We start from the raw sequence: 19,226 nt of genomic DNA, 5'->3' as shown, positions 1-19,226 counted from the left end.
CTAATCTGTGCACAGCAAGTGCCCCATAAATGTTAAAGCAAACAGACAAGAACTGAAGGACTGAGGGATTATAAGGGCTCTCCAGTCCAACTCCCACCCAAACTCAAGAAAGCCCCTTGGGGTGCCTGGGTGGCTCTGTTGGTTGAGTGTCCAGCTTCGGCTCGGGTCATGGTCTCATGGTTAATGAGTTCAAGGCCCGCATCGGGCTTCAGTGCAGAGCCTGCTTTGGATCCTCTGTCTCCCTCTCTTTCTGCTCCTCCCCCACGCATGTGCGCTCTCTCTCTCTCTCTCTCTCTCTCTCTCTCCCAAAAACAAATCAACATTTAACTGAGAACAAACTGAGGGTTGATGGGGGGTGGGAGGGAGGGGAGGGTAGGTGATGGGTATTGAAGAGGGCATCTTTTGGGATGAGCACTGGGTGTTGTATGGAAACCAATCTGACAATAAATTTCATCTATTAAAAAATAAATAAATAGATAAATAAATAAATAAACATTTTAAAAAATGCCCCTATATTTTCCCTGATAGCTAGCTGCTGTTTATTCACTGCCAGTGGTGGAGGCTCAATGTCTCACTGTCTCCTTGTTTGTTTTTTAATTTAATTGTTTTTGTTGTGGTAAAATTTATAGAACATAAAAGTAACCATTAAGTACACTTAAGTGCAGTAAGTATATTCACTGTGTTGTGCAGCCTTCCCACTGTCTGTCTCCAGAATTTTTCATCATCCCAAATGGAAACTCTGTGCTCTTTAGACGATAACTCCTCTGGCTCCTGTCCCCTTGGGCCCTGATAACCACTGTTCTTCCGGTCTGTGTGGTTTTTGACTACTGGAGATATCTCGAATGAGGGGAATCCTTTTGTCCTTTGTGACTGGCTTATTTCACTTACCGTAATGTCTTCAAGGTTTACCCGTGTTGTGGCCTGTGTCAGAATTCCCTTCGTTTTCAAGGCCGAGTAATATTCCTTTGTATGTGTGGACCACATTTTGTTTATCCATTCATCTGCTGGGGCCCTCAGGATTTGAATGTTTCCTACCAATTCCTCCACAGAGCGAGCGAAAACCTGCCTTTCTGTGACTTCCACCCACCCCTCCAGCTCTGCCCTTGGGGCCCACAGCCTGAGAGTGGCCCACAGGAATCCCTGGATTTTTTTTTTTTTAACGTTTGTTTATTTTTGAGACAGAGAGAGACAGAGCACGAACGGGGGGAGGGTCAGAGAGACAGGGAGGCACAGAATCCGAAACAGGCTCCAGGCTCCGAGCTATCAGCACAGAGCCCGATGCAGGGCTCGAACTCACGGACCTCGAGATCATGACCTGAGCCGAAGTCAGATTATTAACCGACTGAGCCACCCAGGCGCCGCAGGAATCCCTGGATTTGAAGAGAGGTCCTGAATCCTCACTGCCAACTCCTCAAAAGCTAAGCAGTCTCTGGCTATTTCATAATTTTCAGATGCTTTGCCATTGTGGTGTGGGTCTTTAGACCCACTTCAATTTAGTGATCTGCTTCCAAACAGGAATTATCCTCAACTCACCCGACCTGAACTGTATTCCAGGACTACAACCTCTCTTATCTCGACCCTTTACTGACACAGCCAAGCAGCACATTGCCTTTTTCTTTTGGTCAGCCATATTTCCTTGATTCATTTATTGAACAGGTTTTATTGGGTACCTTGTAAAGGTGAGGCAATTCAGGGCAGTCATCTAGAGCTTGAGCTCCAGAGCCAGACTTCATAGATGCCATCGTTCATGTTTCTTAATTTCTCGGAACCTCAGTTTCCTTATCTGTGAAATAGTAAAAATAGAACCCACCTCATTGGGTTGTTGTATTCATTGAGTGAATTAGTGCATGTAAAACATTAGAAGTGTGCCTGACACTCCATAAATGTACTATTTCTCTGCACAGGGCACTGTGCCCGGAGCTGGGGGCACAGCAGTCAGCCAGGCAGACCAGCTATGGGCTTTTTGTGGTTTGTAGTCTAGTGAAATGGTCGGACAAGTAAACCATTACATGACAACTAGAATTTATTCATGAGCAAACGTATAATTAAAAGATATATTTTTTAAGTGGAAATAAATCCCAGTTGCCCCACAGCATATCAAGCCTTATGATGAGAAAATTACAGGGTGATATAGGAGCACAAAAGTGGGGCACCTAACTCACCTTCATTCATTCATTCATTCATTCATTCATTTATTAAAAATAAATACTTATTAGGTTCCTGTCATGTGTTAGGTACTATCGTAGACTTTGAGAATGATCATTAGGCCAAAAAAAAAAAGACCCTTCTCTTAAAAAGCATATGTGATATTGGAGGGAGACAGACAAAAGCATAATAATAAAACTATAAGTAACAAAAGTCACATTATGCATTAATAAATGATAAATACAACTATGTTGTCTACTGGGAGGTAGGCTGGCATGATTCTTGATAGACAGGGTTTTCTAGGTAAATGACAGGGAGGACTTTGGGATGACTCCTGGGTTTCAGCCTGAGCAACTAGAGGTGAAGGTGTGGGATCAGGATGGCTTCCCAGAGGAGGTGACATCTAAAGGGGGGCTGGAAGGACAAGTGGAGGCTATCCAAATGAAGCGTGCCAGGGAAAACGCCCTAGAAACTGGAGCTTATGCCAAGTTTACAGACAACTACAGAGTCATGTGAAGATTCAGCAGTTCAGGGGTGCTCTATCCTGTTCAGCATATCCATCCTGTTTAGGATTGAAGTGCGGCATCTTACGTTTTTAGAGATTTTAAAACCAACCTTGACTTTTAGCATTCCGGGAAGCCATTCCCCCGGTATTATGTCTTCTAAGACGTTGATAAGTCTGTTGTAGTCCGTGACTTTTTCTAGTAGCTGACTTTAAAAAATAGTTGAATTGAACCCGGTCAAGGTCAGAGTCCTGTGTCACACCTCCCTTCTTGCTGATACAGGCCCCATTTAACCAATCCTTGGGGGACAGCTGCAGATCACCCCGACCGCATGATAATCTTACACGGCCCGTACTTCTCCATCTGACCCCCTAATAACAGCCCTAAGAATCAAATGAGATAAGATGCGTAAAACTGCCGGAAAGTTCTCCAGAGTGACACAAGTTGCCATTGTTTACTATGACTTGGCCACCAACCTCTGGGAATGGAGACACAACAGGGGCTAAGTGAGCATGCTGCTGTCACAGAGCAGATGATGGGAGGGTTTCTACCTTTTCAAATGTGCTGCAGTAAAACATGCCTTCCTTGCACCAAGTTAATGAGTTCTGGGAGACTGCTTTGCTCTTGAAGTCACTTTTGTGGGTGGGAAAGCAATGGTGAGAATTTGAATTGGTCCAGTTTAGTATTACGTTGAAATGAAGCCTATTAAATTTAGCAAGTTGTGTTCATGCCCCAATTTTATTATGCACTTGCATTCATCAAAAAACACTCTGATGAAAATTTTATACACTTGCATTTTAGTGGGGGTGGGGGAAGAAAATACTTAAAAAGCAGAATCAGCTGCTGCCTAACAGACAGGAGATCTTTGGTAAACATAAGCATTGTATGAAATATGTCCATGGTTACAGTAAGAGATGACAAACTTTTATCAAACATTGAAGGGGAACTGACATTTTTGAATACATACACACACACACACACACGCATACGCACACACACATACTACTTTATATAACTTCGCTTTTGATCCTATGATGGATCAAAAGTAGGAATAGGAAAGTAGGATCAGTAGTAGGAATTCCTGTGCCCATTTTATAATTGAGAATCTAGACTCAGAGATGCTAAGTAATTTTTCCAAGGATGTACAGCTAGGTAATAAGTGCTAGTCGGGACTTCTGACTTCAAAGTTCACCTTTTCTACTATGCCCTGCTTCCTCTTCAACAGATTGAGCACATGTTTATTGCTTTCCTGTTATGAGCAGGGTGTTTGGAGCCTCCTGTGGGCTAGTTTCTGGGTATATAAAAGAGTATAAGCCAGAAATTCTGCTCTCCAAGGACTTAAGAACTAGAAGGGGACTAAGATGTGTACTGAAGCAAAGCACAGTGCAAGGTAGTAAAGGATAAATGTCATGTGGGTGGTGTGGCAAACAAATCCTAGGAAAGTTCAGTGGAGAGAGGTATGTGTGGGCTGTCAGGGTCAGGGAAGGCTTCCTGGAAGAAATGACGTTTTATTTATTCATTCACATCATTCATATCATAGCTGACTCTGTGCCAGTCATAAGCACTGGGAATGCAACTGTGAAGATGTGACACCCGGTGTCTGTTCTCTTGAAGCTTACAGTGTGTGTGTGTGCGTGCGTGTGTGTGTGTGTGTGTGTGTGTGTGAGAGAGAGAGAGAGAGAGAGAGACAGACAGAGAGAGAGAGAGAGAAGGGAGATAGTGGGAAGGCAGAGAGAGAGAATAAACAAACAAGATAATCTGACAGAGCAATGGGTGCTATAAATTTTTTACAAAGTGATTGGGGGCTGGTTTGGATTGTTTTCTCTACGAATGAGGCATTCGAGTTAGACGTCATCCATTCTTACCACTGCCTAACATTCCATTGTGTGAACAAACTAGAGCTCATTTGTCCATTCTGCTGTTGAGGGACATCTGGGTTGTTTCCATTTGGGGGCTGTGTGGCAAACTGTGCTGCAATGAGCATTTTGGTACATGCACGTTTTGTACGTTTTGGTACTCAAAGTATACATTTCTGCTGGGTCTATATTAGGAGTAGAATTGCTGGGTCAAAGGTTATGTGTATGTATGTTCAGTTTTAGAAGATGCTGTCAGACAGTTTTCCAAATTGGTTGTATCGGTTTAGTTAGTTTTAAAAACCAGACTAAAATTACTCTTTCTGATTATGTTGACCAAATAGTCTGGTTTTTGATAACCTGTCCTGGGTAGGCAGATTTCTTGGGAAAAACTGTTACACGGCTTACTGCGGCCCAGACAGATTTTGTGAATTACATTTGGGCTAACTTGAGAAGGATATCTTTCTCATATCAAGTGAGTTAATTAGTAGAGTTTCATATTTTTACTACTAATTAACAAATTAATTAATTAACTACTAATTAACAAAGCGAAATGAAACACTTCACCGTTTATGTGCAGTGGGATTTTCCCATAGTCCAGAGCTTTAATTTAGGGAAAACACACCTTCCAGGTTATTCTAAGCATGACCAAGTTGGGAGCCTCGGATATTGGTACTCCCTCTCCCAAGATGATCGCTGAGGAGTTCAGACTGGCTGTTCTCCGAGGCCACTCACTGGGCCCTTTCCCTCTACTCTCCATTTCTGAAGGGGACTGTGGAGATGGAAAATCCAGTGGTTATCCTTGGTTAACACTTCTTGATCTGAGAGACTTCGAGTACTAACCCAGCCCCTGCTTTGTTCACTAGTGACTAGGGCACTTTTGTGTGTCTTATTTATTTATTTATTTATTTATTTATTTACTTAGAGCATGAGCAGGAGAGGGGCAGAGAGGAAAGGGAGAGAGAGAGAGAATCCCAAGCAGGCTCCCCACTGTCAGCACAGAGCATGACCTGCGGCTAGAACCTATGAACCGTGAGATCACGACCTGATCTGAAACCAAGAGTCAGATGCTCAACCACTCAGCCAGCTGAGCCACCCAGGTGCCCCTTTGTGTGTTTTTCACCTGTAAGTTCACAATTGGTCTGCAAGTGTTCTCCAACAGCAGCTGAAACTGAGGTCCACCCTTGAGACGCACGTGTGATTAGAGGTCAGGAGAGACATGCCGTGCATAACAGGATACTATGGACAGAGAAAACAAATATGAAACTCAAATGAAAAATCACAATGTTGGTGCTCCAATTTGCAAAGGGGCTGCTTTGCTCCAGGACAATTCTTGGAAGCAGCAGGTATCGATTTAATTAATTCTGATCTATCTCCAAAGCACATGCTTTCTGTATCTCCTACATTCCCTTAAAGACCACCTCTTCTATGCTCAGTAGTCTACTTGAGGTGTTTGAAAATGGTAACTATACTGTCCAGAGGATCACGATCTCTTATTCAGGAGGTACAGAGCTCAGCGTAAAACTCACGTGTGGAATTTGGCAAACGTGGCCATGTGCTAATGTGCTGTGTCAGACAAACCTGGCCAGAGTGGAGGACTGATGACAATTGATTTCTACAGAACAGGCGTCTGAGATATGACTAATGGCAGCAGTAAATCTTATCAGCCTCAGGGTTTATTTCAAAGGTGTGGAGTAAAAGAATACTGGATGAAACACCCGGGTTTGGATCCCAGTTCTGCCATTAACCACTTTTGTATCCTGGGACAAGCTGCTTTACCTTTGGATCTCTTTTGTTACCCGTGAGATGAGATTTACAGCCTACATCCCATTCTTGATCTCTTCCAGTTCCTGGGCTTTGTGACTTCATGTTCCTGGAAAGTAGCAACCTAATTTAGCATTTGTGACATGTCCTTTGGAGGAAAAGGAAATGCCACTTTTTTTTCCTCTTCTTCACAAACTGTGTTCAGAGCTATGCTCATGTGAAGTGAAGGATGTGCTTTAATTTCCTGGAGACCATGAGGGTCTAGCAATATTTTCATGTTATGTAAGAATATGGAACGTTTTTGAAAGAAACTCTTACTCCTTTAACAAATATTGATTGCCTACTCAATTTACATCCTCAAGAACTTAGACTGTAGGGGGAAAGCTAAGACATGGCTACTAGAACTACGATGCAAAGTGAGAGGTAGCGAGGGGCACCTGGGTGGCTCAGTCGGTTGAGCATCCGACTTTGGCTCAGGTCATGATCTCGCGGTCTGTGAGTTCGAGCCCCGCGTTGGGCTCTGTGCTGACAGCTCAGAGCCTGGAGCCTATTTCGGATTCTGTGTCTCCCTCTCTCTCTGCCCCTCCCTGGCTCATACTCTGTCTCTCTCTCTCTGTCAAAAATAAATAAACATTAAAAGTGAGAGGTAGCAAGAGTGATGAAGAAAGCATGAAAGTGACAGGGTTCAGCTCACTTCTTCCAGGTCAGATAAGGTTTTATGAAAGCAAAGCTGTCTGAGCTGAGAAATGAGTACTGTTCCAGCAGGTGGAGACATGGAGAGTCTTCCCTTAGAAGAGGAGGGACGGGGCCACAGGTTGACCAAGGTTTGGGGATGGAAAGCAGGGGCTGGCCATACACAGGGTGATCATATGTCCTAGTTTTCCCAAGACAGTTTCAGTTTATATTTTCTGTCCTGGTGTAGTTGTTAATGGCGCCCCCTTTTCACTCTCAAAAATCATCCTAATTTGGATGATAAACTATATTGTCACCATAGCTATAAGTGATACTCTTTAAGAGGCCAAATATCCACATGGCTAATAGGATCTGAGAGGGAAAGAAAGAGAGGGGTGTTACTAAACAACCAGTGGGTCATTGAAGAAATCAAAGAAGTCAGAAAATACCTTGAAACAAATGAAAATGAAAATACAACTTTCCAAAATCCATGGGGTACAGCAAAAGCAGTTCTAAGAGGGAAATTCATAGGATACAGGCCTACCTCAAGAGACAAGAAAAATTCCAATTAAACAATCTAACTAAAGGAAGTAGAAGAAGAAGAACAAACAAAACCCAAAGTTAAAAGGAAGGAAATAATAAAGATAAAAGAGGAAATAAATGAAATAGAAACTAAAAAAAAAAAATAGGCAAGAGCAATGAAACTAAAAGCTGGTTCTTTGAAAAGATAAAAAAATTGATAAACTTTTAGCCAGACTCATCAGGAAACAAAGAGAGAGGGCCCAAATAAATAAAAGCAGAAATGAAAGAGAAGTTACAACTGACACCACAGAAATACAAAGGATCATAAGAGACTGCTATGAACCATGATATGCCAACAAATTAGAAAATTAAAAAAAAAATGGATAAATTCCCGGAAACATACAACCTCCAATATTGAATCACAAAGAAATGGAAAATCTGAATAGACTGATCACAAGTAATAAAATTGAATCAGAAACTGCCCCCCCCCCAAAAAAAATCCAGAACTAGATGGCTTCACAGGTGAGGCCTATCAAACATTTAAAGAAGTTAGTACAGGGGTGGCTGGGTGACTCAGTCGGTTAAGCGTCTGACTCTTGGTTTCAGCTCAGGTCATGATCTCATGGTTTGTGAGTTCGAGTCCCAAATAGGGCTCTGCACTGACAGAGGCGGGCCTGCTTGGGATTCTCTCTCTATGTCTCTCTGTCCCTCCCCCACCCGTGTGCCCTCTCTCAAAATAAATAAGTAAACTTAAAAAAATAAGAAAGAAGTTAGTGCATATATTGCTCAAATTACTCCAAAAAATTAAAGAGAAGGGAATGCTTCCAAACTCATTTTTCAAGGCAAGTTATTACCCTGATACCAAAACCAAAGACAACACACAAGAAAGAAAATCACAGGCCAATATCCTTGATGAACATAGATGCAAAAATCCTCAGCAAAATATTAGCAAACTGAATTCAACAACACATTGAAAGGATCATAAACCATGATTAAGAGGGATGTATTCCAGGGATGCAAGGTTGGGTCCACATCCACAAATCACACCACATTAACAAAACAAAGGATAAAAATCATATGGTCATCTCAATAATTGCAGAAAAAAGCATTTGACAAAATTCAACACCCATTTCTAATTAAAAACTCTCAAAAAAGTGGGTATAGAAGGAAGGTACATCAACATAATAGAGGCCACGTATATGTGTAATCTAAAAAACAAAACAGGGGCACCTGGGTAGCCCATCCAGTTAAGCATCCGACTCTGGATTTCAGCTTAGTCATGATCTCGTGGTTCGTGGGTTCGAGACCCACATGGGGCTCTGCGCTGACAGTGCGGAGCCTGCTTCAGATCCTCTCTCCCTCTCTCTCTGCCCTTCCCCTGCTCGTGCTCTCTATCTCAAAATAAATAAATAAATTTTTAAAATTGTATCAAAAAATAAAAACAAAACAAAACAAACAGAAACAGACTCCTTAGCCACAAGAAACAAACTGTTGACTACCAGAGTGGGGAGAGGTGGGGGAGCAGGCAACATAGGTGAAGGGGATTAAGAGGTACAAACTTCCAGTTATAAAAGATTCAAGTCACCGGGATGTCATGTACGGCAGAAGGAATATACTCAATGATATCGTAATAATTTTGTGTGGTGACTGATGGTAACTAGACTTAAGGTAGGGATCATTTTGTAAAGTATAAAAATATCAAGCCATTATAACGTACACCTGAAACTAGTAAGATATCGCATGCCAGGTAGACTTCAATTAAAACAAGGAAAGAAAAAGAGAGGAGTCAGGGATGACTAAGCTTGCCAGCTGGTTGCCTGGTAAAATACAGATAAAAATGGCATCAGAAGGAGTGGCCAACTAGAAGGAAAGATGATGAATTCAGTTTTTGATCAGAGAGATAGAGTTGTCTGCACACCAGTGACCCCAACCCCTCTTTTCACAGGTAAAGGAAATGGGGCAAAGGACATTAGGACTGGAACCTAGGTCACTTGCCCCTCTTTGCAGCTCTCTCTACCTCCCTGTACTGAGTTGAATAGTGTCCCTCCTAAATTCATGTCTGCTGAAAACCTATGAATGTGACTCTATTAGGAAATGGGGTCTTCGTCAGATATAATCAAGCTAAGATGAAGTCATTCTGGCATAGTATGGGCCCCTAATGCAATATGACAGGTGTCCTTATAAGAAGAGGACAATCTGATGGTAGACATGGAGAACACAGGGAGAACGCTATGTGAGATGGAGGCAGAGATCCAAGTGATGCATCTAGAAGCCAAAGAAGGTCAAGCATAGCCGGGAGCCACCAGACACTAGGAAGAGACAAGGACGGATCCTCCCTTAGAGGCTTTGGAGGGAGCGCGGCTTTGCCAACATCTTGATTTTGGACTTGTAGCCTCCAGAACCGTAAGAGAGTACAGTTCTGTTATTTTAAGCCACCCAGTTTGAGGTACTTTGTTACGGCAGCCCTGGGACACTGATCCACCTCCCGAGCTTTCGGTTCAGGTGGGATACTCAGAGGTCACTGTCTGGGAAACACAAGAAAATGTGGGGCTTGAGTGCAGAGGAATGGTCAGGATTAAAACAGAGCCAGGGTTGGGAGTGGGAAGGGGGGAATAGAAGAAAGGACCACAGAGAAGAGGAGAAAGGAAGCCTGAGGAGAGGGTGCGGAGAGAAAGGCAAGGTAGAGAGGAGGCAGAGGGCACTGCTGGAAGGGCAAGAAGAGAGAGGAAGTGAGGGAGGAATTTTAGAGGAAGCAGAGGTCAAGAGGTCAGGACTAGACCAGGCTGATTTGGAACTGAGGTCACTGGTGACCTTTTCGAGGGCTCCTCTGTTAGAAAACCGCAGGGGTTAGAAACCATGTGGAGGCTTCAGGAGTGAGTGCATTGTGAATATGGAAAGACAAGGGGAGATTATTCTTTCAAGACTTCCGGATGGAGGGAGAGATAGGGCAATCACTTAAGGTGTAAAGCAGGGGAGAGGGATTTTTTTTAAGCCATGGAGAGTTGAGTCTATTTATGGAGAAAGGTGAGGAGAGGGAAAAACTAACAGATGGAAGCTATCACAGTGGGCGGCTAATGGATGGTCCAGCATCCACCCACGTGGACACACAGACATGGTACTTCTCGCCCAGAATTTAGCCAGTGCTTTGCTTCCAATGGGGCCTCAGCACTCCTCCGCCACAACCCCTGTCCAGTTCTGGGGCCCCGAGCCATTCACTAGGGCATAGGCTCTTGAGTAGAGCAGGCATGGGGGCAGTGCATAGACGGTGTGGCCTGCGATGTGGGGAGGGGGCAGCTGGCATGGTTGGTTCTCCTCAGTGAAAGTGCGTGGGACAGCTGCTAAAGAGGATGGCCCAGGCATCCACAGAACAGGAGTCAGGGGACTGTCCCACAGCGGTGGGGTCCAGCCACATCACATGGATGATCACTGGTGGACTCCAGCAGTAGAATCTGCAGAAGTGTGAACAAAGGGCAGGCTCTCGAGAGGTAGACCAGGTGTCAACACTCCTCTCCCAACCTGCCGATTCAACCCCCAGCTCTGACCCTCGCCCATCGCCATCCTTTGAAAAGAAAAGCCTGGTAAAGTGAAGCAGCTCTGTGTTCTCTGGGCCTGATGGCTCTCTCTCACTCCTTCCTTATTGGACATGGGGCTGTAGAGGAAGGCTAGCTTTTTGCCTTCATTTCTTCTTCCATCTTATGGGGAGATTCATCCCAAAGGACAAATCACAGATAGAGCTTTTAGGAAACACGGTGCTGAGCTTGGGAAGGCAAGAGATTCTGGGAATACAGGGCCATATACGTATAAGAGGGAGGGATCCCTCCATTTAGAGGCCCTTGCAGCCCTTCCAACATATAAACTTGACTTGAAGTGAACGGGCGGATGGGTGTACATCAAGAAAAACAAAGACAAAATGCACAGCCCCCCATCCTGGTACCACACCAACTCCACATGGTGTTCTAGGACGCATCACTCCAGCTGCGTTCACTCCAAGGCATGGAGCCTCATCCCTGACAAGTGTGTCCCCGGTGGGAGCTACAGCATTGGCTGAAATCGGGATAGGATTGTTAATATGTCTGTGTGTTCCATAGGTGGGCAGGTGGATGCCAGGGCTGGAGCAATTATTGTGAAAAAAAAAAAAAAAAAAAAAAAAAAGGAAGATTCTGGAGACAGACTGGACCTCTTACCTCTGTACTGTTAACTCCTTTCCATTTCTTTCCCCTCAGTATTCCCAAATTATATATACTTGGCCATGGGATTTTATTTTTTACAGGCATTCTTTTTAAGTTTTTATTTATTTATTTTGAGAGAGACAGAGACAGCATGAGTGGGGGAGGGACAAAGAGAGAGGGAGAGAGGGAATCCCAAGCAGGATCTGGGCTGTCAGCACAGAGCCTGACGCGGGGCTCAAACTGAAACAGTGAGGTCGTGATCTGAGCTGAAACCAAGAGTCGGACGCTTAACCTACTGAGCCCCCAGGTGCCCCTTTATTTTTGTCTGTGTTTCATTCGCCACGTGTTAAGTAGATGTGAAGCATGCCGACCAGTGGGCAAGAGCCACACAGATCCATGACGTGCTCTTCACCATACAGCCTCTGTGGCTTCCCTTTTCTAAATGGAGCTTGGATCCCAGTTAGGTTAGGGCAGTACGATGACATCCTTAGAACCTCAAGACTCAGGAACTTTATGTAAGAATCCAGTGGAGTCGGCGTGTCATTTTGAGTCTCCAGGCTCACCCTACAGGACAGGATCACTGCTCTGCTCCCAGGTCCCTATGCTCCCTCTTTGTTGACAGTGGTGGCCAAAGCACTGGGTGATGGCGTCTGGGATGTCAACTCCCTCTAAACAGGCCTTCACGGCGGTCTAGGACCGGGGCTGGTGGCTGTATTCTGACGTCCAGGAATGGCTCCTTCATTATCAGACCCTTTTGCTAGTATATACAATATTGTTACAGCTGAAACCAAGGCTGGGCCTCCAGGGAGAACTCTCAGATCCACATTGCCTAACTGGCTTCCCAAGTGAATCTCCACCATGTGTTGGTAAGTGAGGAAGGCCACTTACGGGAGCTATGGTTCAGGGATCATTCCTGCTGCCACTCCCATTGCCACAATTGCTTCTTGACATCCATGGATCCGGTGACCAGACACTGCCGTGCTGTTGCAAGAGGAAAGCCATTGCCCACCCCAGCTGTTCCTGGCCGGAGCGTTTATGACCTCGCGAGGCATCAGAAAGCATCAAAGAAGCAGGAAGGTGACTTCTGTCTCCTTACTGCCTCCCAGATCTCTCCAGTTCATCTAATTAGCAGAATCAAACTCACATCTGGCCTCCTAGCTGCAAGGGTCTGATAAATGTGGTTTAAAAATTTCTGGCCACTGCAGTACAAGAAGGAGTTTAAGATGGATGCTAAGTGCCAAACTACCATATCTTCCTTACATGAGAAAAAGTATTGAATACTTAAATTTTCCAGATTCTCTAAACGGCTCTAGCTTAACATTTATTTAATGACATTTAAAAAAAGTCTGGTGTCTCTGCAAAACTGATGCACATAAGGGAAGGGAAACAAAAATAATATAAAAAACAGGGAGCGGGACAAAACAGAAGAGACTCATAAATATGGAGAACAAACTGAGGGTTACTGGAGGGGTTGTGGGAGGGGGGATGGGCTAAATGGGTTAGGGGCATTAAGGAATCTACTCCTGAAATCATTGTTTCACTATATGCTAACTAATTTGGATGTAAATTTTAAACAATAAAAAATAGGGGCACCTGGGTGGCTCAGTCGGTTGAGCGTCCAGCTTCGGCTCAGGTCATGATCTCGCGGTCCGTGAGTTCGAGCCCCGCGTCGGGCTCTGTGCTGACAGCTCAGAGCCTGGAGCCTGTTTCGGATTCTGTGTCTCCCTCTCTCTCTGCTCCTCCCCCGCTTGTGCTATGTCTCTCTCTGTCTCTCTCAAAAATAAATAAAACATTTGAAAAAATTTAATAAAGTAAAATAAAATAAAAAATAAAATTTAAAAAAAGTTCAAAGAAAAAAAAGTCTGGTGTCTCTGAAAACTATGGGCATGTCCACATTTGCCAAGATTCCTCTTAATCATCCAGAGGGTGGCTTCTCTCCACCAGCATCACCATTGCCAAGTTCAGAAGGCTTCTCATCCATTAGGAGAATGTCTCCTAAAAAAGAGTGATCTAGTTTCATTCTTTCCACTTTTTAAGTTATAGAGATAATAAAAAGTACTATTTAGGTCTGAAAAATACAGTAAAAATACCTGTAATCCTACGTCACTATCACAATGACCACTTCACTCAGTCCATGTGCATATTTACATCTTTGTAAATGTCATCTTTATATAATTTTGTTTTGTTTCTTCACTCAACATTGTATCATAATCACTTCTCATCTTATGGTGTAATGTAACCACAATTTTTAATGGTCCCATAATAGTCCACTAAGATACAAATTATAGTTTACTCATCCATTCCTCTCTAGTGGAACATTTCAGTTGTTTCCAATTATTTAGTACTATAAATAATGTTTTGAAGGAGAGCTTACGCATATTAAAACTTCTGTGGCACTTTGCCAGAAGGGACAATGAGTCAAAAATATGTATTGGTTAAAAAGTATCATTTAAAATTCTTTTAAAAAATTAATTAATTTTATTTCAGAGAGAGAACGAGAGAACATGAGCAGGGGAGAGGAGCAGAGAGAAAGAATCTTAAGCAGGCTCCATGCTCAGCGCAGAGCCCGACATGGGGCTCGATCCCCTGAGCGGAAATCAAGAGTTGGTCATTCAACCGACTGAGCCACCCAGGCATCCCCAAAAGTATCATTTTTAAATGAGTATCAACAGCTTTTGATTAACGTTTCTTAAAAATCACCTACAGTAAAAACAATTTTTTCTCTGGCGATCACAAAGAGCTTGCTTCTTCTACCTATGACATCCTTAGCACTCATCTTGGGGACTACTACTGGCTGCTAACCAAAATGGAAAACTGGTGCCCTTGGCCTTGAAGTCTTAATTGACAATGCTTACATCGCTGTACCTAAAACCCCTGGGGGGGCGGGGGCTGGGTTGCTGTGACCTGAATCTTGGAACCAGGGTGAGGGCAGAGTCGGTGCAGATCTTCAGGATCTCCCCCACCCTTTCCTATCTCTCAAGGCACAGCTTTCCTGACCAGAAGGCTTCCCGGGATAAGGTGTCTGGTGCTTTACAAGTGCCAGGTCTTAAGCCCCAGAATGAGCACATTTAGATATGCAGATGCCATGCTTTCATGGAGGCTTCCAAAGACAGGTCATTCTCCTACTCTCTGATTCCTCCCCTTCCCCCAGACAGAGCAAGACAACATGGTTTAGGTTGAAATAAAGCAGCCTGGTTACACTTGAAGGAGTCCGTTTCGGATGATAAGTTTAAGAACCAGGAGAGCAGAGTCTTAAAAGGCAGACGCGATGCTGCAAGATATTACTCGGGCCACTCTGCACCCCACCCAGAGATCAGCCTCTAAAGACCTTCCAGGCCTGTCAGTCTTGAGGAAACCGTGCTGAAAGGCGTTCTGATGACTACCCATGCCTTGATCAGTCCAGGGCAAGGTGGCGTTAGCCTCTTCGTGAGAATTAAGAGAACACATTTACCTCTATATTACGTGTTTCAGTGAGAGAAAAATTTTTGATGAAATGGGCGCTCTCCCCAACAAAGCAGCTTAGCACAGGCCCTTGAGTCTAAACTCTGTCACCTCCACGGTATATGCCCTCGTGTTGCACAAAAGGAGGTGGTGCTCCAGTGACACCGCGCAGTGCGTCCTCATTTCTAGAACTTCACTCCACACACACACACACCCGCCCCGGGTGCCCCCCTCCCCCATCCAGCCATCGTAACTGCTCCATAGATGGCATCCACAGGAACTGCCCCCACTCCAGGCCTTAGGAATGCCAACGCGTGCTGAGTAACACTGTTTGCAAAACTCCGGGCTCTGGGGGAAGATTACCCGTTGTTCCTGATCTCCCTTCAGCCCTGGGCACGTCCCTCTTGCGGTCCGGCTGACGCTGCCCAGTGACCACCCGCCCCCCTCCGCCCCGCCCGCCCCAAGGGCAGCAGCAGCAGCAGCACCCTGGAGGTAGTACAACTTCCCGGGACACCCCCATGTCTTCTCTCGCCCCCGTCCGGTTGCTTGGAAATTTGCACTGAACAGTGACGTCACACAGGAAGGCGGGTCCCCACTATCCCGCACACCAATGGCGGGGCCGCGGCTGGCCTCTTCTTTTCCAGCGATTGGTGTCTGGGGCCCCTTTGCTCCACCCCAGCCCGCCATGGCGTCAGGCGCCGCAAAACCGGGGAGGTGGTTCCCACTTTAAGAAGTGAAGTTTTTCGCCCCCTCCCCCTCCCTGCCCACCTCCTGCAGCCTCCCGCGCCCCGCGGAGCTGGCGGATGGAGCTGCGCCGCGGCGGCGTAGGGAGCCAGGCTGTGGGGCGCAGGATGGATGGGGACAGCCGAGATGGCGGCGGCGGCGGCTGCAAGGACGGCGGGTCGGAGGACTATGAGAACCTGCCGACCAGCGCCTCCTTATCCACCCACATGACAGCCGGAGCGATGGCCGGGATCCTGGAGCACTCGGTCATGTACCCGGTAGACTCAGTGAAGGTGAGGCGCGAGAAGACTGTAGGCACGGAGGGCGCAGAGAGGGGAGCGTGCGCGCGTGCGTTTGCATCCCGCGCAAGAGCAGCCTGGGGGAGCGCCCCGAAAACACCTCTCCTCCGGGCTGTGGCGGGCGTGGGCCCGGCGCCCCGGCTCTCGCGGCGAGCGCGCCACTCCTTCCGCCGCGCGCCGGGGCCCCGGGGGGCGCCCCTCTGCCCACGGGGGTGCTCCCGCCGGCGCCCCGCACCGCTGCCTCCGCCGCCTTCCCGACGCGGGCTGCTCGCGGCGCTGCGGCGGGGGGACCTGGCGAGCGCCCCTGCTCTCGGCGGCGGCGGCGGCGGAGTGCCCGAGGAAGCGATCGCTGCAGCTCTGCACAGTCTTACCACGTCTGCCCACGCGACCGTAGGGCTCGGTGGGTCCCAGCTCTTCGTGGCTCCTGCCGGCGCGCCCCCTGTCCGAGCCGCGGCGAGAGGTGTCTTCTGGTCCGTGCAGGGCGGCCAAGGCTGCCCACACGTGCGCAGTTTCCGAGGGAGCTCGCCGCCGGGAAGCGCTAACCACGCTGGCGCGGAGAAACGTGGCCCCGGCTCGGCCGCGCGCCCTCTGGCCCGAGTGTGCTCCTGCTCCTGCTCCTGCTCCCCGGGTTTCTGGGAAGGCGTAGGAGTGGTAGGGGTTCTCTTGGTTCTTAGCAGCTCTCTTGGAGATACCGGTTCAGCGACGCCCTTAGGTGATCCCTTTCTCACGGGGTTTCTGCACCTCTTCCCCAGGAGTTCGGGCAGCTGAGCAGCCTAGAGGCAGCGAGCCCTGCGTTGACATTTGCCTTCTCTTTTTTTGTTGCAGGGAGGCGGGCAGGCAAGGAGAGCGTGAGCTCTACCACTCTTACTGTGGGTTGTGTAATAGGCACTCGGTTTGCCCGTCACTTCCCCAGGTAGTTTTACATGCATTTCTGCAAGGAGGCAGCGTTAGCCAGGAGTTTTCCTGTTAGACCGAGAGCTGCCTTCTGTCCGCCTATCCAGGACACCGAGTGGCAGGAAGGTAATGCGGGTATTGACACTTTGCACTTTTGTAAGCATAACTCCACTAATTCATCCAGCAACCCAGGGATTGACAGATGAAGAAACTGAGGCAAAGAGATAGCGAACTGATTAACCTGCCAGGCTGATACTCCACCTGCCTCCTTGGACTCCAGCCCCAGTGTGCTTTGGTGGCACTTATCTTGAAAGGCAGGGCTCACAGCGCTCCCTCACTGCAGCTGTTATCTTCTTGCTGATGCTGGCCCCACACTGGAGGTGTGAGGACCAGAATGTCTGACTCAGAGGGTTTTCCCTGCACTGGACAGCTCTCCTAGAGCTAGCCGTCAGTGGACAGATAGACACCAATCCAGTGAGAGAAAGCGTGAGCCTTTGAGGAAAGGTGAGGTCCAAGCCTGTAACTATGCCGCTGAGCCTGAGCCATCACACCTTTGGCTTGTCCAGCATGCCAGCAGGGAATGAAGGGAATGATCCTTGCTGCCAGGGTTATGGAGGGCAGCGGGGAGATCTTGCCTCTTAGGCTTTCAAAGCTTCTCCAGGGAAGACCCTGGACAGATACCAGGTGGCATTTGTATAGCAAAGAATCCCTCACATGTAATAAAATTTCCCATATTTGAAGCTGTTGTCTCCAGTGCCTTTGGACAGAGTATCTAAAAAGTTAGGGGCAGGAAGGTGTTATTGGAGCAGGCACCAGACCCACAGCATCTCAGAGATGAATGTTCTATCGAGGAACTCTACCGTTTCAGAGATTTTGCGGAGTTTGCTTTAGCGCATCACTGTAGCTTATCTTTAGGATTGGAAATAATTAGTCATGCCTTTTCAACTCCCTTTTCAACACCCTAAAGAGGCATTTGTCTTACATGTTTAAGTTGTGTGTTCTGTTTAGTTTTTTCCCTGCCCCTCCTCCTGCCCTGTAGACGTTGTCTGTTTGGCTACAGATGTCACTGTGTACTTAGTGTTACTTTACTTAGCAGTTTTCACCTGTGGATAGAGGTAACAAGGTGCATGCGGTAGCTGGAGCTGGTCTGGCTGTCCTAGATAAGTCACTCGCCTTACGGGGCTTGACTGTAAAATGAAGGCCTGGGTTAGCTAATCATTAAGGAGTTCTTCTGTTTTTAAGCATGCAGGTTTGCTTTTAGAGCACCTCGCTTTTCACCACCACTTTCCCGGAAGCGGGTAGCAAGGATTATTCTTTTCATATTTCAGCTGAGAAAAAAGGCACAGAGAAAGTTAAGTGGCATGGGTCATTGCATGAGCCCAGGGGGGGCTGCAGCAGAGTGCCAAGGTCTGCCAAGATCAGCAGAATTGTCCGTGCCCAGCATGACTTATCAGGGATGCGTCCATGCTTCAGTCATGGAAATGCTCCATTTGGGGAGACCTCGACTGTGTGCTTAAATGTTTTGGGTGATGGAGACTGTGAGTAATGGAGTCAGAAGCCCTAGGTCGGGTTCGCAGCCCTGCCCCTAACTTGCTTCATGACTTAGGCACTGTTCTGTGCCTTAGTTTTGTCATTGGAAAGTGGGGGCAGTGGACCAGTTCAGTATGTCTCCCCATCCTTAACCTGTTCCCCTTTGTATGTACACAGAACACCCATTGTCCTCCTTTATGATACTTGACATTCCTGATAATTATCACGGTTGAAGCCAAGTCAGTGTGAACTGTAGGTTGGAAGAAAACGTTTTCTTTAATTTTATAAGGCACACAGTTTGAACTTTGATCATGTGACGTTAAGTGAGAGTATCGAGTGGGCCTGCTTTTTCTAGTTTTTCTGTCCTAGATGGTGGGGATCATGGAAGCTGGTGCTGGCCGCTTTCACCACTGAGCCTGTCCTCCTTGCTTTTGTGGTCACAGGGGCAGAAGGCCAGCCTTACTAATGCCTTAAAGTATTATGTTCACTATGCCTTCCCATGAAGTCCCATCCCCCCCCCCCCGTGTCATTTTAATGACCTGCGTTTTTCAAACTGTGCGTTGTGACTCATTAATGGCATCAACATTTTAAGAAAGACAGATTGGTGAGAGTTCAGAATTTAAGTGCGTGTGGCACGCAGTAAGGAGAGTGTTGCTTAGCGAAATTGGTGTGTGTGTGTGTGTGTGTGTGTGTATTCCCTGGCTGGCTGTG

General features: G+C 46.7%; 1 protein-coding gene and 1 long non-coding RNA gene across 7 annotated transcripts in view; one reads left to right on the top strand and one right to left on the bottom strand.

The window, feature by feature from the left end:
• Window positions 1–16,914, bottom strand: part of LOC131506593 (uncharacterized) — a 28,629-nt gene extending 11,715 nt beyond the window's left edge. For 2 of the 3 annotated variants that reach the window (XR_009259055.1, XR_009259057.1), the window contains exons 1-3: window positions 15,433–15,625; window positions 5,625–5,740; window positions 1,671–1,783 (exon numbers count right to left, since the gene is read on the bottom strand). This is a non-coding gene — a long non-coding RNA (uncharacterized LOC131506593). Of the gene's footprint in view, window positions 1–1,670; window positions 1,784–5,624; window positions 5,741–15,432; window positions 15,626–16,462 lie in introns of those variants that run through there. The other variant, XR_009259056.1, reaches the window with a different exon arrangement.
• Window positions 15,723–19,226, top strand: part of SLC25A37 (solute carrier family 25 member 37) — a 39,929-nt gene continuing 36,425 nt past the window's right edge. For 2 of the 4 annotated variants that reach the window (XM_058720298.1, XM_058720299.1), the window contains exon 1: window positions 15,947–16,085. Coding sequence is in view for 1 of the 4 variants with exons in the window: in XM_058720296.1 (XP_058576279.1) it covers window positions 15,873–16,085 (213 nt within the window). In the remaining 3 variants the exon portion in view is untranslated. Of the gene's footprint in view, window positions 16,086–19,226 lie in introns of all 4 variants that reach the window. The other 2 variants (XM_058720296.1, XM_058720300.1) reach the window with 2 other exon arrangements.

Source organism: Neofelis nebulosa, chromosome 3 (genome assembly GCF_028018385.1).
Source record: "Neofelis nebulosa isolate mNeoNeb1 chromosome 3, mNeoNeb1.pri, whole genome shotgun sequence".
In the NCBI taxonomy this organism is placed as follows: Eukaryota; Metazoa; Chordata; class Mammalia; order Carnivora; family Felidae; genus Neofelis; species Neofelis nebulosa.
Note: the sequence above shows the minus strand (reverse complement) of the source record. Positions and strands in the feature narration are given on the sequence as shown.